Source organism: Scophthalmus maximus, chromosome 10 (genome assembly GCF_022379125.1).
Source record: "Scophthalmus maximus strain ysfricsl-2021 chromosome 10, ASM2237912v1, whole genome shotgun sequence".
In the NCBI taxonomy this organism is placed as follows: Eukaryota; Metazoa; Chordata; class Actinopteri; order Pleuronectiformes; family Scophthalmidae; genus Scophthalmus; species Scophthalmus maximus.
In genome coordinates this window covers 14570916-14593698 of record NC_061524.1, presented here as the reverse complement: position 1 = coordinate 14593698, position 22783 = coordinate 14570916, and the positions used below count along the sequence as shown (strand labels likewise).

Below are 22783 nucleotides of genomic sequence, written 5' to 3'. Positions count from 1 at the left end.
AAAATATCGACTTTGCATTTAGCATTTTTAATTTATCACAATTTAAACGCCAATTTAAAAAAGCAAAACCCTAAAAAAAATCTTAGGATGATGCTGGGTGATTTTATTTCACTTCACTAAAGGCTTGCAACATTACATCACGCTTCCAGCATCTGAAGGACTCGTGGCTCTTCATCAGGGGGGATGACTCACAATTAAAGTGAACAACTTCACACAAACACCAAAAAAAGACAACTTGGAGATAACGTTATTTTCTCTAAATGTGATTATTTATTGGTTTTCAGTGCATCTGACACATTTTTCAGATCGACCAGAAACCTACAACAGCAGAGAAATGGCTATTAAACATCTCTTAACTGTGGACATATTGAACCATCGTAATAAACAGGCCGGAAATGACCCGGGAGCCGCACGTCAAGAAACAAAAGTAATGGAATGACCTCTATTAGCATCAACTGACTCAGCATTCCCACCCACTCCTCCATATATTATCATGAGTATTGTACAGGTGGGTTGGACCTAAACAGAATGTCCGTACATAGAAAAATAAATACAGTTTGCTAAAATGAGGGCAAAAATTCTTTTATCAGTGATTGTACCATTAAAAATCACGTTTAAAAAAAAACAACTTTTAAGAGGCTTTTCATCTCTTTACATTAGATTGAGTTTCTCATAGTTCTAGGGAGGAATACATAGAATAACTTTTACAGAAAGGACTAGCTAAAAATATACAAGCACAGACACAAACCAAAGTAAAGCCAGCAAAATGATTCTTCGCAAAACGGCGCAGGGTAATCGATATCTAAAGACTCTTTACATGTAGCTCCTTGGTCTGCAGCTTTCTTAATTGTGATTAGAAACATTTCTGGGAAACTTAAGTTAATACAAAAGTCTTCTTTTTTTCTATTTTACAATCCTGTCAAAACTCGTTTTTCAAAATATTTTGAGTAGCAAATTCCAGAAGTTTTATGTAATTATGAGGACCCCCCCCCCCCCGCAGGTAAGAGATTTCAAGACAACGCAAACAGTTCTGCAATGACAAGACAACAGATCCAAACCAGACGCTTGACAGAAATTTAGTGGGTCAACTGGTTTCCAGTGTGCTGCTTTGGACTCACATCAAATGAGATGTAGCACAGTATTAAAACACTCGCCTTGTTCTCCCCAGCACTGAAGCCAACGGACCTGATGACAGTGTGATGTCGGACACAGACGGATGACATATTAAGCATAGACTTACATGAGAAGTTATTACCATCACAATAAGAAAATGATCTAACAGCAATACTTATACATTGATATACTGCAGGGTTTGGATGTTTGACAGCTGTTACATTAGCAATAAAAGAAAAGGAAGAAAAAAAATACACAGTCAATTCATAAGAAAAATAGATAGGAGTTTAATAGTGGAAAACAGTGCAAAGAATATTCTGGGGTGTTTTTGTTTGCTTTGCTTGTCTATTATTTTTTTTAGAAATTTGTTTACAAAAATGAAAGAAAAAAACCCCAACTGAAAACAAGTCTAAAACATGGAAAATTAACACACATTTCTGTAGTGTCTGATGCTCTCGTCCAGACATGCTGCATACCTCTCTCCAGTACCTCAATGCTTTATGATGTGTGTGTGTGTGTGTGTGTGTGTTTGTTACGTGGGAGAGAGAGTCAGAGAAAGAGAGAGAGAGTGTGTGTGTGTGTGTGTGTGTGTGTGTGTGTGTGTGTGTGTGTGTGTGTGTGTGTGTGTGTGTGTGTGTGTGTGTGTGTGTGTGTGTGTGTGTGTGTGTGTGTGTGTGTGTGTGTGTGTGTGTGTGTGTGTTTTTAAGATTTAGCGTAGTGGTTCTCAACTCCGGTCCTCAAGCTCCGGCACTGTACAGGTTTTTGTTCCAACCAGGTCCTACAAAAACAAATAATTGAGTTTTTAAAAACCGAACTTTTGTTTATTTGGATGCTAAGAGTGCACACAGTTTTCTCTGCAGCCTGCAAAAAAATACGTTAAATAAAAGCTTTAGCATTTCCTCCCTGTGACATGAGCACAACAGAAACAGCGAGGTGCGTCGTCAAGGAAAAGCGCACGCATGAGAGACCCGAGGTTGGAACAAGAACCCACTGACACGGTCGCCGTGGCGAGCACTCGGACACCAGGACACGCCAACTTTGGCCCAAACAATGAGGTGAGCGTTGGTGGCGGGTAAACACACATGCACACAGGCTGCCACCTCGCCGGTCTCCCCACACATCGGAAGGGGACTGACTGAAGCCGAGCAGACAAAGGCCGAGGCTGAGCACAGCTGATCATGTGCAACAATGTGAGGGAGCGAGAGTCGGATTCTGCTGACCCTGTCCTTCATGTGACGGATAAGAGCTCTATACAACCACCAACCCTCGTCCTAATAACTCTCATTGTCTTTGAAATAACATAACGCAGCATAACAGACAAAAAGTTGTTGAACATAAGTGCTCGAGGCCACCCTCCCTGACTCCTCCTCTCGCTAGCACGTTGGCTCAGGTGGGTCCCGGTAGGATTTTAGCATTGAAAAAAAGGGGGTCTTTGCTGGTACTTCAGCACTCTACTGGGATGACTGGGAGTTGTCGTTCTTGCTCTCCTGACTGGAGGGGGCCTTGTTGTTCCAGGGTGAGTGTGCCCCCAGCGCAGGCGAGCTGTTGAAACTGTCCTCATCCTCCAGGCCATTCGCCCCATCGAACTGCGTGTTCTCCAGTCGCGTGATCAGACGCTCGTCCTCGTCACCAAACTCCCCTCCCATCAGAGTGGGCTCTCCCACCATCATCACGTCCTAAAGGGGACAGCAAGGGCCGGTACATATTATCCCCATAATACAGGGGCTGCACGGACGAGGTGTAACTGTTCCGGGGGTTTGTTTGCCTATTGTCTAGGTGCAATCTAACTGGGATCAAATCCAGCTTAGGTAATTCATTTTGACTAATGAAATGCAGTATAGTTGATACTACAGGCTATGTTTTAGGGACCAAGTGTTAGATTCCTGAGGTCCTCTCATTGTGAAGCATATCACAGCCGGACAACGGGTTGTCAGGGTAGTCATCATGACAGTTCAGTAGTCCACGTGGCTCTGATTACCTGCCCCTGTTCCAAGAACCAGGGTGGCAGGGCCCTCCCTACTGGCCAGCAGTGGGCATCCCTGATCCTTGAGTGCTGCATCACGGGGGGGAGGGGGCGCGGGGTTTCATTCCACCTCGGGTCTCTTTCTCTCAATCAAGCAACCAAGTAAGCAAAGACAGCAGCGCTGTGTGAATCATGTGCTCTGGTAGACTTAGTGGTAACTCTAAAACCAAAGTCAATACAGCGGATTTAGAGAGAAAACCTAACCGTCCCACTGGAAACCAGAGCGAGGGAACCCAGCCCAGGGCCCCAAAATACAGTTACCATTACTCATAGATGGAGGTCACTTGTACCCCGTCTACATACACCCCTACACCTGTGGCCCCAGAGGACCAGGGACTGCCCATCACTGGTTCAAATGAGGAGGATATACTAACTGAATCTAATAATCCTCATTAGAATTACAAAAATCACCCCCACCCCCTTATGAATCTAAACCCCAAACACCTCCACAAGACTCCCTAAGTTATCTCTATCCTGGCCTGCTTCTATACGTGCTCCTGGGCAGGCCAGGCTTCCACCCCCTCCACCCACACAAATAACTTTCCACCCCCCCCACCATCAATCTTATCCTCCCACTGAGGTGTAGATAGAGGTCAAGTAGATGTCATGCTTACAGGTACCTGGCTGGAGAGTGAGAAGCTGTTTGCTGGACTCTTCTTTTTGCTGTTGCTGTTGTTGTTGCTGCCTCCACCGGAGCTCACAGTGCTGCCGCCTGACACCTTCCTTTTTCGCCGCTTGTTTGGAGCTTGTCTGGCTGGCTCAGCTATAAATGCGGAAAGGGAAAAAGATGTGTTCTGAGTGTTTTAATCGCTATGCATCGGTTGTTTTTTTTGGCCTGTTGAGAAAGTCATTGAACAGCAGCTGGATTTGTTTGTGGGTACAAACCTGGAGGTGCTACCATTCTCTGCCACTTTTGGAAGAGGCAGGTCTTCAGGCAGTCTCTGGGGCTTAAGCTGTAGGTCTTATGTCTGGACATCAACTCTTGCATGGGCTCCAATATCACACAAAGCTATAGGGAAGATAAAGACAAGAACCAAGGAGACACGCAATAGTGATAAGTGACCATGTCAACTTTCTCTCAATGTCTTCACTGTTCTCATGCGTTAGTCCCATGTTCCGAAACATATCCAAAGCAAACAGTTAAGTTACGTAATGGTGATGACAGTATTAGCCTTTCAAATATTATGTTAGCATTATGAAAATGGCACCTTCAGGGCCCAATGTTAATTTCAAATTTGCACTGGGGCTGAGGAGTTTAACTTATGTTGTAATCGTCCAAAAAAAATTATTATAAAAATATTAACACTAAACACGTAGTCCTAGAGGCCTAATGTCAGTAATATTATATAAGTGGAATGTGGAATAACATATACATGAGCTACTCTTAGACTACATGAAAATAACAATAACAAACTCAACCTCATCAGGGTAATTGGCAGAAGGAAGCTTGACATATTTTCATATGAGGTGGCACGGGAGGGGTCGGGTGTGTGTGTTTGTGAAGGATATCATTAGAAGTTCTCTTATCATTAAGATAAACCTCCCAGAGTTGGCCCTCATGTGATTAAATCAGCACGAATCACAAACGAGATGTATTTTGGATTCAAAATGGCGATTTCACCAAATATGACAAGTTTGCATCCCTGATGGTTTGGGCAGAAAAGTGGAATAACATAATGACAGGGAAATTGACTTACACGGAGGTAGTTGAGCGTGGAGTTGGAAAGCCCACATCTCGTGATATTTTTAGCCAGCTGGTCGAGCATCTGGGGATCCTGCGTGATTGAGTTAAAAGGCAAGATGAATAATAATTTGAGTGAGTGAGTGAGTGAGTGAGTGAGTGAGTGAGTGAGTGAGTGAGTGAGTGAGTGAGTGAGTGAGTGAGTGAGTGAGTGAGTGAGTGAGTGAGTGAGTGAGTGAGTGAGTGAGTGAGTGAGTGAGTGAGTGAGTGAGTGAGTGAGTGAGTGAGTGAGTGAGTGAGTGAGTGAGTGAGTGAGTGAGTGTGTGTGTGTGTGTGTGTGTGTGTGTGTGTGTGTGTGTGTGTGTGTGTGTGTGTGTGTGTGTGTGTGTGTGTGTGTGTGTGTGTGTGTGTGTGTGTGTGTGTGTGTGTGTGTGTTTGGGGGTCTGGAACTCACATGCATAGCCAAAATGCTCCTTGGTAGGACCTCTCTGTGTTGTCTGATGCTGAAGTGCCACGTCTTGATCCTCATCATGTCATCGAACATGAATTCCAGGTACAGACGTCCCTCCACGCAAACCTGACGAACGCAAGAGAGATTGACGATTTTAGAGGTCACGATGCCAACCACAGCAGCGAAAGAGGGCGAGACGCGAAGCGTACCTGCGTGAACATGGGTTTGCCGTTCTGAGTCACCATGGTGCACTGATCACAGTCCAGAGACACAAAGTTACTGTGGAAGGACTCCTTTGGATGCTTCAAAACGTAGAACAGCTCTGTGGCGCCCCCCTCGAAAATACTTCGAAAGTAGCGCGGAATCAACGTCCTGCCGATGGCTACAGACAAGAATAATCGATAAATGACAATTAATACACAAAATGTATACAAAATCACAATCAGTGGGAGGATATAGTAGCAAAAAAACTGACAGCCATGAATTGCATCAAACTACAAATAGTGAATAAAGGATTTCCATAATACTACCAGCAATTTAATGCCATCACTCATCTTACAATTAAGTCCTCCAGCATATTTGGAGCACTCATAAAATACTAACATAATATGTGGACATTTGATACTATATGACGTACATTGCTCAAATAAAATGGGCTCTGTCTTAGAATTTATCAAATAATACCCAAAGCATATAACTCAGGATTATCTTATTAAAATAATATAAAACATTTAAATCTTACTGTATCTTTTGGGTCCATCCTCCAGACAGAAAGTGATGGTGAGCATGGCGTCATCCTCAAAAAACTCTGTGGTGAAGGCATCCCACCAGAGATTGTCACAGTCCTGAAAGAAGAAGAACCATAACTCTCAGAATATCATTTCATCAAATCAGACAGTCAAACTTTGAGAATTTGCTTTGATTCATTTAACATTCACAATAAAATAAAACATATCAACAGCATCTAATATAGGAAAATAACAGAATATATGCTAAGTGAAACGGATCAGGTTCAGTTCGGCTTTAATAAAAGTGGGTCATATATAACTATAATACCAGTTTCCATTCAACTCAGGTAAGGTACTGTGCTTGCTAAAGAGGTGAGGAAGTTACATGAGATAATATAAATAATCAAACAAGATGGTTTTAAAAAAAATAAAATAAAATAAAAAGAGGTAGAAGAAGCAGATATTCTTGTTTCTTCAAATGTACCACTTGCAACCCTTCCACTCTACTCTGTATAGGCATGCTGTTCATTCAAACATCAAGTGGACATAGAACATATTGTAGTTAGAGAGAGAGAGAGAGAGAGAGAGAGACGCAGTGAACATCCCTCCAATGTACACAGGTTTATAAGTGCACGCATATTTGTAATGCGCGAGCTGACAGTCACAGGAAAGAAGGGCTTGTATCAGGCACACTGTACAAACAGCTGGCACTCCAAATACATTTTAGCCAGGTTCGCCAGAAAATCCTATTAAAAAGTGAATGTGAATTAAACAAGTTGCATGATTACACAAAAAAAAAAGGCCCAGCGGGAAAATCTGAAAACTTAAGTCAGTTCGCCGGCTACAGAATGTGGCATAGATTAAAAGACAAGTGACAACCAACTATGTTTTTTTTGTACAGACACACTTTGGTGTTGAGATCTTAATACTCTTGTGTAAATGATAACATGACTCTCACCTCTGTCCAATTCTGTAGTCTTTTGTTCAGCTCATATATCCTGTAGTCTGTCTGGTTGCCATACGGTGTGGGTCTCCTGCAAACAGAAGACAGCACTCAGCACTTTGAGCTGCCTCGGTGACTTCTCCACACCAGTAGTGCAAACAAATATGTTACCCCGGAGCAGCCTCAAACTAAAGTTACAGTTTAATTTTATGCCTATATTTTTTTTTTACATGAATAGAAAGCATACTGTATTCATGTTTTATAAATTACTTCTGGGCTGAGGGTAAACCGAAACCATGGTCACTATTAAAGCATCAGTGTACTCACCCCATTCCAGGCTCCATGTATGATGGGGGGTACATGGGTGTAGGCCTAGGAGGAAAAAAAAAAGTTAGCAACTAATTCCAAGAAACCAAAGTAACACGGAGCAGGTGTGCTTTTTGTACTACATGGCAATTTTATTTGATTCCATGACCTCTGAGTTTTTATTTCAGAACTGCCAATTAACTCTGCTTAGACACAGTTATTGATGTCAGTGACTGATCTTACGTGGCTAACATGAAGATTCAGAAAATTTGGTTCCATTAAAGGGGCAGCGAGCGATTTTGGAGAAAGATTGTTTGTTGTTTGGTCTGCACTGGTCAGGGCTCAACCTGACCTGTCAACCGACAGCTAGTGGACCGTGAGGAAATATTCGCTGAATTTTACAAAAAGTACATTGGATTAATTCTTACTGCCCCTTTAAGACTGGGAGGTACAGAAAAAATATATATTCAGCTTTTACAACAAAACAGATAATTATTCCTATAAAAAGCATTGACTTTGTCGGTCACTTTCAATTCAGCTGAATGTTATTTCATCTCCACTTTTGCCTGTTTAAAACCAGTCTGCCTCTGTATAGTCAACATCCCATCTAATTTTATTCCAACATCACAATCAATTAAACTTCCATAAAACATCAATACAGATCATTATTTATAAAAACACTCAACATCCAAAAATAGAATTGTTGTGTTTTTCTGTAAAAAATATCTAGGTCAAGACAACAAATGATAATATTGAGACTTGAAGTTCACAAGGAAGGGGGCATGAGTTAATGAAAAAATGTGCCGTGGTTTTTAGTTTTCTTTTTGACAGAACATGTCCTGCCCTGACCTACCCCACATCTCTGTCCAGCATAGCGCCTGGGTGGAAGGGGGGGAAGCTGCCGCCGTTGGGGGGCTCCTTAGGAGAGTACAGCTTGAATGACTTTGACGAACAGCCTGCACACAATCAGAGGGGCGGAGGAGGAGGAGGAGGGAGAAAAGAGCACAGATTTAGGGGAGATTTAGATTTAGCTCATTCAAATCACAGCATCATCTAAGTAATCTAATCTGGGATGATTTTGTTGAGATTTACTGAAATAAAAGCACGCTGCCAAAACAATTTCCTGCCTCTTTCATTATCTAATGCATCTTCAATCTGGTAAATGGACAAGAAAACAAATCATCATCATGAGGGAGGGGGGGAAAAAATGCAACATTTATTAGCCTGCAGAAAATCTGAAAAACAATCAGTGTAATGGGGGGATATAGGCAGAGAAGAGGCTCCGGTGTGTTCTTTGTGTTCTTGAACCATCCGTACCATTACAGGGAACCCTCTCCTCTGCATACAGCACCATGTGATCCTAAACATGCTACTCTGTACTGTGTGTTTCTCCCCCTCTAGTTGCCTCTTCTACCCATCCCCCCACTCCATACCCAGGCTGTTGTTAACCCTTGTCTGCCCAGATGAGGCCTTCGTGTTCAAACAATCCGGGGGCTCTGAGAAAGCATCAATTCTGCATGTCTACTCTATGAGATCTCGCAGGCAGCGACTGCACATAATTAGGTCCGACCAAAAAATACTTAATACGCGAACGGTCAGTGGTGGCCTCGGACGTTTGAGGAAAAACCTTCCCCGGAAATTTGACCCAAACCGGTCAATCATAACCGCCTTGCGCTTACCCTAAAAAAACAAAATGAAGTGGTCCAGAGGAATTTAATATACGTGGTGCAGATAAAATCATGATAGGGTAAAAATACATAGCAAATCCTGACCCATTCTGCATATACCCACTTGACAATGCTGTTTATGCAGGCTTGGCTCGTAAATCAGATATTCCCAAAAGGCACCTGAAGGCCGCATGATGTGTTACTTTGCCACACAGTCGCAATTCATGCAAAACAGCCAGCCACTGCCAGTGGGCATATGAAATGGCGATTGAAGCAAATCCAATTAGAGAAAGGGGAGAAACGAACGGCCTACATGGCTCACATAATTGCAGAATCAACCATAACTGAGATTTTAATTTTCCTTAATCCTTTTCACATCACCATTGGTGAATGACCCACAGGCAGCGGCAGTGGTGGCTTTAACTCAGGACAAATACAAATGGAGGGAGAAAGGCATGAGTTGGGGTTAAGTGAGCGTGTGTGAACTCTGATCAGTCTTCTCCCTCCGCCGCCTCTCCATCAGCCCCTCGGACAACCGTAACTCCTCCTTAATTTACTTTCAGTCCTTTCTTCCTCGCTTCAGAGTACCCGGGAGAGTCACGGCGGGTCACGTTCTCCTCCCCATTACTACGGAGGCGAAACCTGCTCAGGAGCATCCAACAATGGTTCTCTATGCATTGCCTCTGACCTACAGACCCCCGCCCCCCTCCCACCCCAGCACCACCAGCCATCAGTCCAAGACGACATTCGACCCCGAATGATAAAGTCTTTGTTCGAGGCCGATGCTGATGAACATTGTGCTAAAAACTACAAAGTGCACTGCAACACATTCTCAGTGCAAGCATATTCTTCTGCAGAACTGTGGACATGCAGGTTTCTCTCACTTCACACACACACACACGAAAGTCTGATCAACAGCATTACACCCATCTGAACTATATCTGCAGATTATAGGTCTTGGTCCAACAGAAGCATGTAAACAATGACATGACGTTGTGTCGGGGAATAACAACGAGTTCAAGTACACGCGTGACAAATACAGATGAATAAACCAGACTGCGTTCATATGACGAAACTGTGCAGAGCTCATCGCGGCGGACGTTAACTTTGAAATGAGCGATCGTGGAGCAGCTCAGTCCGCCCAAACGGTTCACGGGAATATAGAACAATAGAGCTGCATCCGGAGGCTGGCCTCCAGCCAGGGACACGTCCGACGCGATGTGCGACGACTTGCCCGACAACACAGTGTGCTCCGCGCGTTCGCGTCTCCCCGGTGGCGGACGTGCACCGTCGATCATTTAAAAAAAAAAAAGAAGAAGTAGTCACGCCGGTGTTTGACCACGCGGGACCGGGCGTCGACTGAGCCCCGAGGGCCGCGGTCCCGTCCACCGTCCTGCGGAGCCCGGGTGCCATTGCTAAGCTACGAACCTAGTCGCTACGCGGTGCGTCGCCTCCCTCCCGTCGGCGCCCACGTCCACGGTGGGCGGTGAAGTGTGGAACCGGTCGAGCCGCCGGAGCCGCAGTGTTTGACTTTACCTGCAGAGAAAGGTCCACCGAAGCGCGGCGCCGCTCAAAACCACCTCCGCTCGCTGTCGCTAGCCAGCTAGCCTCGCTGCTAGCCTCGCTGCTAGCTGCTAGCCTCGCTGCTAGCCGGAGCGGCTGGATGGATGGAGGGGGGGGGGCGCTGACAACGCGCACTCCTACGATCCCCGGCGACAAGACGGAAAGTGGAATTCGCCCGCTCGTTCCCTTGTATCCTGTCAGTCTGCGGCCTCCCGGCGATATGTTTTAAATGTCATTTGCTTGGTGAGGTGGGGGGCGGGACGCTGCTGCCTCTCTTCTACTACTACTACCACAGGACCCTTTGTTCCTGCCAGCCGAGACACGGACAACAGAGGCCCCGCCTCCTCCTCCGGGCTACTCCGCCCACCACACTCACTCAGACCGGCCTGCCTCGCCGCCAGGGGCCCGGCCCGCCGCCAGGGGCCCGGCCCGCCGCCAGGGGCCCGGCCCGCCAGGGGCCCGGCCGCCAAGGGGCCCCGAGAGTGACACAAGCAGCTTCTCAGTAGTTAGGAAACATCCATCAGCCCATTTCTGCCCATAAAAACATGGCTGTCGTCACTCTATATTGTGGACAATAACCCTGTTTACAGTCTGATCAGCATCATACCGTATTGTGTACCAGCTTGCTTTGTGTTTACACTGTGTCACGTAGTCAAAAATCATGTTCTTTTTCACTGCTCCATTCTATGAAACTGACGTAGACATTACGTTCATATTAATGAAGCTCTTTGTCCAAAGTGACTTTCAAGGTAGTGAGTATTGACGGTCCTACCTAAGAGCCCAATTACACTGGGATAATGTGGAATCGGACCCCAATGTTTGTAATGTGGCAGATCAGTGGAGTTTGTTTTTTCACCATCTCACTCTGAGATTCATGACTTGCGATTAGGACAGTCTTTTAAATATCACAGTGTACAGGACCATGTCTGCTTTTAATACAAGTTGAGCTTGACATTTTGACATTTTCTTATGCCCCTATTCTATTGTGATTTTATTTTTCATGTTTTTTACATGTTGTTTCATATTGTGTTTTGAGCCTGTACAGCACTTTGGTCAACTGAGGTTGTTTTAAATGTGCTACAATAAACATTGACTTGACATGTTGGGAGGAAATAAGAGATGAAATCATTTGGAGTATTTTACCAGATGATAATTAAATATCAGACCCACAAGGTAAATTCACTGGACTGACTTGTTCTCCACGATCAACCAGTTGGTGTGGATATAGCCTTATAAATTATTTAAGTCTGCATTAGACCTGACACGATCTTCAGTCATCACCCAGGCCTAAATTAGCTATAACTTTAGTAAAAAACTTAATTAAGGATTATTGCATTTTATCTCAACTGACGTGATTACATCCAGGGAAATCTGCAGCATCTGAGAATTTTTTCTTCTCCAAATTGGTGTATTTATAAAGATTTTTTTATGGTAAAGGCTAATTCAGCAACAATTAATATGTAAATTTATTTGTGCTAGGGTTCCAGGAAGAACTAGCACTGGTCACCATTATTGTACAGTCTAACTTAAATAATCATGAAAAGAAAATTACATTGACTGACCCTATATTAAATCCATGGAGTGTGATGCAGATGTTCTGATTACGCTGTTCAGTAAATCTGTGATGATAGTAATAAATATGGCGTTTAATTCAGGCCAACTTTGTGAAGGCTTAGGAAAAAGGATGGACTCGGCTGATGACTCAAATCCTTTGGAGCACAGTCTTGAGCCTGTCCTAGCCCCAGATTACGTAAGGGTATAATCTGCAGCCTCACGTTTAATCAATAACCATTCTAATGTGTACAAGTAATATATTCCCTCAAAAAGTGCAGCTAAAGCTCAATTTGTCACGGCTTTCACTTGAGCCAGCAATTAGTCGGTAGAATAATATAAGCCAGGAGTGCAGATGAGAGAAGTAAAGTACCACAGTCACTCTTACTGCAAAAAACACAAACACAGAGCAGCGATATCAGATTCAACTTGTCTTCAGTGATCAGATTGGAAGAGACCATGCCAAAAAAAAAAAATCTGGTTTGAATAGTTGACAAAATCATATCTTTTTTTAAATCTATCAATCCATATAACTGCTTTGACCTGGCATTTCATGTTGTAATGAAACAGCTGGAGTATATTTCATCTCACCACACTGCAGCCTGCTGCAGCATTTTTCCACAATGTTGTTCAGCTAAAATGAATATCTCTCATCGCTCGGTTAAATCCTGTAAGAAAAATACAATTCATAATCTCCTTCTGGGTATGTAATCAAGAGAGTGGCCTTTGTAGTTATGTCAGAAAATAAATCATTAAACAGTTCTGGGGCGGGAGGGGGTAAAGGAAAGTCTAAAAACCTTTTGTAACAACACAGACCCAGATAGGATCTCATGTAGAAAACATCGACTCCTCGTTCTGCTGCTTATTCAGTGTGATGGACTGACACAAGGAGACGTGACAGAGCAGCACCTCCCTCTGCTGGCAAATGCAGCAAACATCTTCCCTCATCATGCTTCAGAACAGACTAGAGAGGAAATACAATACCCTTTAAATAAAAACAAAAATAAACTTTTATTTTGATCATGTAGTTAAATCATAAGCTTTATTTGACTATTCAATGATCAATGAATTCATGTTTTGTATGCACAATGGTGCTAATTGCAATAGTGCCATTTTTAGACTGGCACATCTGAATGAAGTCTGTGTTATCTGTATTATCATTATTAATATTACATGAAACTATAAAGATGGATCAACAAGAAGTGAGGGATATTTCATGGATTACTGTGGGAGTGTTTCATTTCCAAAGTAAAAATTCTGTTTAAAAAAAAATAATAATCATATTCAGTACACACATACGCAGAGTACCTGGCAAGCAGGGCTGTCAGGAAGTGATAACACCAAAGGCAGAATCAGAATATGGAAGTCATACCCGAGGACTAAGTCCTATTTTAGTCACCGGAAAACTGGTGTTGTACTACACAAGATCTGATGTACCCGCTTATATTTATAGGTCTCTGACTCTTAAGAGCACTTTACATGTGCTACTTTATGCAGGGTTGAACTGCCTGACATTCACACTGAAATGTATTGCATGTTTTCTCATGGAAAATGAAAGAAAAATGGATCTGATTTCTCATTTGGTTCATTATTCAAATGACGAAGCCGTTTTACAAACTTTAACACTCGACAGGAATTGACCGTAAGTTAAAAGAAAAAAGAAAATAAATATTGCCTTGAAAACAATTCCCTACCGACATGAAGTAGAGAAAATTTGAAGAGCGCCGGTGAACGGCATTATTAGATTTATGTTGCTGCTTTTCTGGACGCCACCGCGGCAGCGCAAACCTGTCAGGGAAATTGTTGCGACACCTGACGGGCAGTGATAACAGACATGGCAGCAGACAGAACCAACACAGACTGCACCCGGAGGATGCTACTGTGGCTTGACAGGAAGAAGTTAAACAGCATGTGTTCAAGATAAACTCAGGGACAAAGAAAAGAAAAGCCACCAGTATGTGAGTGTTTGTGCGGCGGTTGAGTCTGTGGACATTTGCAATGACACAGGTCGCTGATCTGACTCTGACAGAATTAGCCCAGCCCCAAGGTTGTAGAGGATTGTTGCTGACAGATAAGATCTTGTGCAGTGTAATCTGTAGATTTGGGCGATGAGCCCCATTAATTAAATTATTATTTTGTTCTGTGAACATCCACAGGACAAAAGGACTTGTGCTGAAAAATACTTTCTTTCCAAACCCTCCATAGTGTGTCTGCACCAAACTCCACTTTAATGTGTCCTCTGAAACTAAACAGCAGACAGACAGCGTGTGGTGAGGATGTTATTTAAAGACGTAAGCTCGGAGCTGCTCTGCGGATAATGAATAATAAATTAAGTGTGTCACAGCACTTGATTTTACCAGAATATGGACATTTCATCTCACTCATAACATTAAGCCCTAAATTCAAATGATGATGGTTTTAATGTCACATCTCTGAAAAATCGGAACGAGAAAGTGGCAAATTCAAAACAAATGAACCAACTCTACAAATTGCACCTTCACTTGACATCCTGGTGCTCTGATTTTCAGTTTCAGCTCTGACTTTATTGTCCAGAATCACTGGCGGCACAATATATATTTATTGCAGATATGCTTTTAACAGACAAAAAATGTCAAGATCTATACCTTGATTTGCTAATACTTAGTATTCATGGTCTGTTTGCACAGTTGATCTTTGAACCAAACCAGCAGCTCAAACAGGCTGGTTAATTCAATATTCATTATAAAGTCTACTGATGGTTCATATACTAGATTTACACAATAGTCCTGACACTTAGAGAGTCTTGCAGCCACATACACAGGTGGCACAGGGGTACATCACGTAGCTTTCAAACCACCTTTTGTTTTCAGCGCAGCTCTGTTTCAGTCTGAGCACTGTTGCTTTCATGTTCTATCTCAGTATCAGACCTGCTTTCATGTCTAAAGACTCTGCAACTTGCACATCTCTCACAAATAATAGGTTTGCTTTGATAGAAAATCCTTTTTACCTTCCCACGCATTTAGTTTTTCTCCCCACCCTCCCTCATGTGGCACATGCCAGCTTTCCTCTGCCATCTTGTTGGCCTGCAGCAGATGTGACATCACTACAGCTCGTCTCCACTCTGCCCCCCCCCCTCCATCTCTCTGACTTCCCAGCATCTCTGTCTCCCACGCATTCCTTCTTTCTCACTGCCTCTGCACACACACAGCCATTTTGATCTCGCAAACAAGATCTGAGAGACTCACTAGTGTAGAGAGAGAGAAGAAGGAGGGGACAAATAGAGGAGAATAAGTGAGGTTCTGAGGAGGAAAAGAAAGGGAGGCACAGGCTTTCAGTGCAGTGAGATAAAGCTAAGGCAATCATGTTGTTGTGTAACGGTAATCAAAAAAAAGGAAGAAGAAAAAAAGCCCCGGCTGCCATTTTGACTCTGCTTTAAGCCACTTTTCTGCAATCAGGGGCCATGTGACTTTCTGCATGAGGTAACAGCACTGTTACTGCAAAAGGCAGCGAGCGAAGGATGAGGGAGCGACAGAGGGGGAGAGAGTGAGACGAGAAAGGCAGAGGGAGGGGCTAGAACGAGATGGGTGAGAGAAAGAGTGAGCGTTGAGCAGAGGGGAGTGCATGGTTGAGTGGATGCATGTGAAAATGAGGGGGGGGGGGTATCTTCAGCTCACAGGCAATCTATTTTTACCATTTAGCTTGAACAAAGGATGTGATTGGCTCCACTGTGTTAGGACGGTTCTCCTTCATGCGGGGAGCAAAGCCTTAAAAAGGCTGATTCACAGCAAAGTCACAACAACAGCAGGATGCCACGGGGGATGTCAATGAACCAGACAGACAGGAGAAGTCTGTTCCTTCGCATTTCCCACATGCCTACAGTGATGCAAATACGCTCCGTTCAAAGCCCTTTTTATTCAATTACCTTCTGAGCCGAAAACAAAACAAAAGACGACGGAGACCAGGTGAAAAGGAGACCGTGGTGTAGGAATAAGAGAGGATTTGTTTTTCCAACGCATAAACACATACACAAAGGATGGGGAGGTTCTTCAACCCACCACCATACGAGGAATGTCAACAAACCAGCATTCATTTATAACGATGATAATTCACAGCACGCACAGAGAGCAAGAGGGGAAATTCACACCAGTGTTGATCAATGTTGCTCTGCGGTTATCTGAGCAATTCACCTGCCCAAACTTGTCCTAGCAGGAGCCTCGTGAAGGTTTACACGTGTGTGTGTGTGTGTGTGTGTGTGTGTGTGTGTGTGTGTGTGTGCGTGCGTGTGTGTGCGTGCATGTGCGCGCTTAGTGTAAATCTGCATGTGTGCCTGCCTGTGTAAAACTTTGTGTACTTTGGGATGTTGGTGCACAACACGCACGCGGCGGTACATCCTTTAAAAACATGTGGATGTCATTAGAAGTTTCTGCTCCACTGTAAAGTCTGTTAACAGTGGGAGCAAAGGAGACAGAGACACTGGGACACGACGCGGAAGAGGGCAAGGAATGATCTGAGAACATCAAGCAGAGGCCTCTGTAATATTATTCCATCTGATAGCCGACTACCAATGAATCAGAGCAGCCCCATTAAAACGATACTGACACCCTAATTCAATCTGCCTTCTCTGAGATCCCCCCGAGCAGATGCTACGATTCAATTTCTATCTGTTACTCGCTCCCTTGTGCCGCACAGAGCCTGTCCCCTGGCACCACGAGGCGCAAGGCAACTGTCTCTCGCCTGCCCTGCTCTCACTGGGGCACCATTAAAGAGAAATCGCTCTAAAGTCACAAAGGACCAAACACTCGATGGGTGAGAACGGATTATGAGATCTGCTTGATAAAAAATTGCCAAAACGTTTTCTTTGCCAAAAGCCGACATGTGCAGGCAGACTCAGACAACACTAGATTTCCTCTCGGTCTGATACAGAAGCAGAGACTGGATTAAGCAATGGCAGTGAACCACGTTTTATGTAACCTTTATTTAAGGCTCAAGACATCGAGAGTCTAGATTCCTGGATAGGCCAAGCTGAGCTTAAAAACTGCGTGAAAAAATGTCCAGGAATAAAAAATGCAAAGTCACAGTGACAAAGAGATATCTAATATCCACACAGCAGCTTAACTCCAAGCATGTTCAACTCTTAGTTATAGTGTCTTAAGTGCCTCCGATAATGTTGGAGAGCAACTCCTCTCCTAACACCCTAACATGCCTAACTAACACTAACTGTTCACTTTCGGTGCGCTTCCTCTCCGAATATCCTCCACTTCGTCTTATTGAAGGGATTTTACTTCTCAGTACTTAGTTCAAGGTCTCCTACTGTTCTGAAGCATTGCTCTTCTCCCACAGTTGCAAGTCGCTTTGCAGAAAAGCCTCTATCAAATGAGTAAATGTAATGTTGGAACTTGTGAGAGACCACCGCCAAACAATTTTGCAGTGTGTGCAAGGGCTTTGGCCCATGGGACAAATATGAAAAACAACTCCAGGGACAGTAAAGCAGCGGTTTCTATCAACTGTTCCCGACATATAAGAGCACAAAAAACCTATAGTGTCCAGATGAGGAGTAGGAGTCAGGAAGAGTGAAAAGAGACAGCAAAGTGAAGTTCGTATTGATGTTTCAGCATGTCCGCATGTGTCAAAACTCAAAGAGCCATTGATCTGCTGCACAGCAAGCTGGCGGGACAGCGAGGGTCTGCTGAACAGCTCAATCCGGTGTGGCGGCCTCAGTCTATAACCCTGTTTTGGGACATGTGTCGAGAGTGTGGCATGGCCTCCCTATCTCACACACATGCATGCACACACAAGCTCGCACGGCTTGTCACTGGCCTGAGGCAGCTTTGCAGCACTTTTACATAAGTCATCTTTCTGACAGCACCTCTGAGCACAGGGACGAGGGGGGATTAAAGAAAGAGAAGAGAGATGGACATAGAAAGAGAAAGAGAGAGAAATATAAAGTACAGTAGGTACTCACCGGGACAAGCGCAACCTCCAACAGACATCTTCTCACATGTTGGGCTCTGCTCGGAACGAAACAGCTGCACTCAGTCCACACGCTGCTCGCATGGGCCAACTCTGAGGAAAACAACAGAGACAGGGGGGGGTGGAGAGATAAGAGGGAGTGGTAGAAAGCAGGGCATGTACAACACAACTACACTCCTCTTTCTCTCTCTCTCTCTGTCTCTCTGTCAGAGGCAGGAAGTTGGCAGTGGTGCTCAGGCTGCATCATTAATAGGCATATTGCAACACAAGGGGGAGGGAAAATGAGACAGGAGTGAAATGCGAAGAAAGAGACTTGATGGTATGCGAGACCGGAGAAAGTAATGTGGAGTGGAGCGAAGGTGTGTGTGTGCGTGTGTGTAAAAGTAAGAATGCATGAGGGAAGCAATTAGAGCAAAGGAGAGGAAAAAGAGAAAAAGAGAAAATGCACAAGGTGTGTGTGTGTGTGTGTGTGTGTGTGTGTGTGTGTGTGTGTGTGTGTGTGTGTGTGTGGGGTAGTGATGTATCGTCTATTTTTGCCCAGCGCTGCTGTGGGAGATAAACATACTCAGTAGGAGCCCAGAGGCAGAGGGTCATTACTGCCAAACAAACACACACCCACACACACACACACACACACACACACACACGCACACACACACACACACACACACACACACACACACACACACACACACACACACACACACACACACACTCACTCACACACCCTGCCTCGTGTATGACAGATTTCCATCCCTCTTTCTGTCTCCCTCTCTCACTCCTTCCCTCAGTTTTTTTCTGCTGCGGAGAGAGGACTGGTGTTAATCACTACAGACAGTATTGATTAAAAATGCAAAGCCCACCTGGAGCGCAGGGACACTGGAGACCCATGGGAGGCAGGACGAGCGCGCACGTGTAAACGAGCACACGCTCGAAACCAAGAGGAGCTGCGTGTAAACAGTCTGGCTCGACTAGAGACTGTTTGCCCAGCAGCCCTCTGCCTCCTCTCTCTCTCTCTCTCTCTCTCTCTCTCTCTCTCTCTTTTCTTGCTTTTTAATCTTACTTCACTCTGTCAATTTAATCTTCACACTCTGTTGATATTACCTTGACCTTTCCGCAGCTTCATGCGGCTTGATGTGATTTTGTTTCATTTCCTTTCCCCGTCCACCCCGATGGTTTCCTTTTCCATTCATCCCATAACTTCTCTTAGCCCAAGCGTGCCTGTTCTGCAAGCCAATAACCTCATAATCTCACACTTCGCTACACAATCACACGCGCACATAAGCGACTCCCATGAACTGGATGTCTTTGTGGCCCGTGTACCTAATCCTGTCAGAAATACAAAGATACTGTATAGTCTATTATAGTGGTATTTGTATAGTGATGTGTTGGTAGGAGCATTGTAAAGACACCTGAAATAGTTAGTAAAATGTAATGGATATATAGTTGAATAGTTGGCTATAAACTAATGAATGAATTGTTAAAATAAATTGCTAAACTTGATGGATAAATAGTTGGAATAGATGTTTTAAATGTGATTTAAATTGTGAGGAAGTTCTTGAATAAACAGTTCAAATAGTTAGGTAAACGTGACAGATACATTGTTGAAATTATTGGACAAAAGCAATGGATAAATTACTGGGACCGTCAGATAAAATAAGTTCAAACATGTTGAAATGAACTGTAATTCGTTTCACCTGAAAGGTTTAGTACATCCATATATCACCTACACTAATTCCCCCCCCCAAGGTGAGCTGAAGCCCAGTTTGACAAACGGCAGATCTCCGTTGTCTGTCATTCACGAACGATAAACAAAAGACAAACAACTGTCTCCACTGAAACGAAAGCTGACAGGCACATTCCCCACACACCAGCGCACTGGCAGAAACATCACAGTTAAATGTCATAAACGGTGTCAGACACTGTTCTCGGGACCGAGACACAATGAGCAACCCCGCGGGCCTCCTCTTCTTTTCCTTGTACTTGTCTCCAACCCCTTTTCATTTCCCCTTCTCTCTCACACACACACACACACACACACACACACACACACACACACACACACACACACACACACACACACACACACACACACACACACACACACACACACACACACACACACACACACACACACACACACTTTTTTTATCTCCGTCTGTTTCGATGTCTGTGTCTTTCAGAGCTCCTCTCATCTCTTGCTGCTGCTATTCTGTCACCATTTGGTCCTGTGTGCACCTTGTAGGTCGCGACATTTACAGCAGATTAACAAAGGCTTCTGCTCCTGTAAAAGGGACAACTGTGAACAAAGAGAGAGGTGAGAGATAGAGAGGGGCTCCCCCACTGAGAGGGAGAAAAAGACAAGATGAAGGCAGGAGTGAAGAAACAGAGGAGGGGTGTTTGACCGGGTTTGGGAAATGGCTTCTTTTTCCAGGAGCGATTATGTTTTGAAGCAGAGCACTTCACTACTGTCAAACATGCTCTCTCTCTCTCTCTCTCTTGCAGATACAGAGATTCCCACTCTGTCAACACATCCACACATTGCTCAAAAAGCTCTCTGAGAATAATGAAGTCGCTCCTCCGTCGGGCTCCCGCTCTCCACTGTGGAATCACTCAGCAGCAGCAGCAGTTCCATAACACTGAGTGACAGACAGCAAGGTGCCTGCGCACAGACGCACTGCCTGCCTGGCTCACTGAAAGCGCACATCTTCTCACATTAATGCACTCTTAGTATGTTGTCGTCTGACAGCAGACAAACACTGACAACCCAGTTTTTTCCCCAAAAGACTCCCGCCAAATGTTTAAAAATCTCCTCGGGGCATACTTGTTAATCCAGGTGAGGTCATGCTATCAATGCTTACCTCTCAGTCTTTTGTCTTGCAGCTGTTTTGCGACCCCCCCTCCCTCCTTTTTTTTTTCCTCTTCACCACACTCTCTCTCCCAGGCAAACACTGTTAAACAACCTCCATCTCAACGCTTACCTTTGTCTTCTTCTTTCCTCTGTGCCCACACGCTCGCTCGAAAAAGTCCGCCTGGGTCAGCCACGCAGAGGAAACCAAGCTGGGTCAGCACAGAGAGAGAGAGAGAGTGGGATGAACAGATGCAGATTAGAGACACAAATGGAGGGGGGATCTAGCAGTGTGCAAATTGGATGATGAGAAGGAAGGAAGGAAGGAGGGAAGGAAGGAAGGAAAGAGGAGGGGAAAAAGAGGGGGGGGGGGGCAGCTCTCAGCTGCACTGGTATGAATATGACGCAGAGGCAGCAGCCAGAGCCACTTCTCCTCTTCTCTCCTCTCCAGCCCCATCCCTCCATGCCCACCGAGAGAGGAGAGAGGAGAGGGGGAGAGAGGGCACTGTATCCATGGCAACGGCAGAGCAGCAGTAGGTAGCAGTCAGGGAGTGTGCTGGGGCACAGTAATGCTCCTCTCTATCTCTTTTTCCTCTCAGAAAAAAAAGGGATGGGGGGGTGTGTAGAGGAAACATGAGCAGCAGTGGGTACCTCAGGACATGACAGGTAATGAGAGGCAGATCATGTGGGTCTGCTGTGTCAAATGGGAAACTAGTGCAAATGTAGGAAAGAGCAGCAGGGAACCAAAAGCATCAGGTAATGGAATAAGTAACTTGAAATGTTAATGTGTATTACTTTGGGTCCCCTGACCACGCCACTTAAGGTGTAGGACAGGGATGATGTGAAACACTGAAAACACGGTGATTTGAGACAGATTTTAAACAGCGATTTGGATGATGTCTGCTATCTAAAGTGATGCATCAGGAGCAAATTAAGTTTCAGTGCTCAATGATGCTCCAGCATGAAGACAGGAGGAGCCAGACCACATACCTAAAATGGTCTAGTTATTCATAGGAAATTCGTGTTCTTCAAAGGAAATGCGGCAGGGGACAGAACTGATCAGTGAGACTCCTAATTGTTGCCTCAGGGATTCCTGGATCGACGCCAGGAAAGACACAGCGCAGCGGAGACTAAACTACACTGCAGTGGGTTCTGTAACCTGGTATATCTGTTGTTTTGAGACTGCCTGGCAACAGGGATGCGCTCTCGAATTCACCACAGTGTGTGCGTGAGTTCACTGAAGGGCTCAGTCACAGTGAGGAAGCTGTTGGAGGATGTGGAAAGATTTTTAAACTTCACAAATGGCAGCGGGAGAACATGGCAGTTTTATTGCTCCCAGAGCAGAGAATTAAATGGCAAAGTTAAAACAGAGACACAGACAAAGTGGTAAACCACAATGGAAGACGGCAGTGTGTGTGTGTGTGTGTGTGTGTGTGTGTGTGTGTGTGTGTGTGCGCGCTTGCATGCGTGTCTGCCTGCGTGCGTGCGTGTGTTCTAATCCATTTCTACCTATGGGACAATGGGAATTGCCGATGGCTTTTCTGTGCCATGCAGAACTGATCCTAATGAGGAACTCATCACCCCCCACGTTTGTCTTTGACCCAATTTAATCCCCACCTCATTGTTTCACAGCCTGTTTTCCCGTTCGCTCCTCGTACCTTCACTTCATGTATTACAGTAACAAACAGACATCCACCACGGTCCCTTATTTAATCTACCTCCCCAGCTCCGGGGGAAAACAAATGTTATTTTCAATGGTTGCTTAGTCCTCAGAGAGCATGAAATATTTTCATAATGGTATTCCCATGTGCAAATGTGGCTGACTCTAAGGGTTAGTTATCATCCATAAAAGAGAGGAAGAATCTTAACTCAGAGGCCACTTACCAGCCATTTCCAGGGCTTTAACTGAATCTCAGTCTTCATCAGCTAATACAAGTCACCCAGTTGACTTCACCTGACC

General features: G+C 44.6%; 1 protein-coding gene across 7 annotated transcripts; it reads right to left on the bottom strand.

Moving 5' to 3' along the window:
- Positions 1 to 247: 247 nt before the first annotated feature.
- Positions 248 to 22771, bottom strand: ldb1a (LIM domain binding 1a). 7 transcript variants are annotated; one of them, XM_035606985.2, is made up of 13 exons: positions 22708 to 22771; positions 20957 to 21035; positions 17968 to 18068; positions 8099 to 8201; positions 7267 to 7311; positions 6955 to 7030; positions 6011 to 6113; positions 5478 to 5650; positions 5272 to 5394; positions 4834 to 4911; positions 4022 to 4145; positions 3751 to 3899; positions 1898 to 2789 (listed from the first exon to the last, which is right to left on the bottom strand). In XM_035606985.2, the coding sequence occupies exons 3-13, from the start codon at positions 17993 to 17995 to the stop codon at positions 2565 to 2567; spliced, it is 1227 nt and encodes a 408-aa protein (XP_035462878.1). In that variant the 5' UTR covers positions 17996 to 18068; positions 20957 to 21035; positions 22708 to 22771; the 3' UTR covers positions 1898 to 2564. The 7 variants fall into 7 exon arrangements, with proteins under 7 accessions (XP_035462880.1, XP_035462881.1, XP_035462878.1 ...); XM_035606986.2 differs by having other exon boundaries at positions 3757 to 3899; positions 22708 to 22770; XM_035606987.2 differs by lacking the exons at positions 1898 to 2789; positions 22708 to 22771 and adding an exon at positions 248 to 1891.
- Positions 22772 to 22783: the final 12 nt, after the last annotated feature.

What these genes read in the sequence shown, in the direction of transcription:
- ldb1a (XM_035606985.2), bottom strand. Translation starts at nt 17,995, where the DNA reads ATGTCTGTTGGAGGTTGCGCTTGTCCCG. An exon ending in GGAGCATTTTGGCTATGCAT is followed by an intron (nt 4,912 to 5,271) that starts GTGAGTTCCAGA and finishes TCAATCACGCAG; the next exon opens with GATCCCCAGATGCTCGACCA. An exon ending in CACTCTCCAGCCAGGTACCT is followed by an intron (nt 2,790 to 3,750) that starts GTAAGCATGACA and finishes TGTCCCCTTTAG; the next exon opens with GACGTGATGATGGTGGGAGA.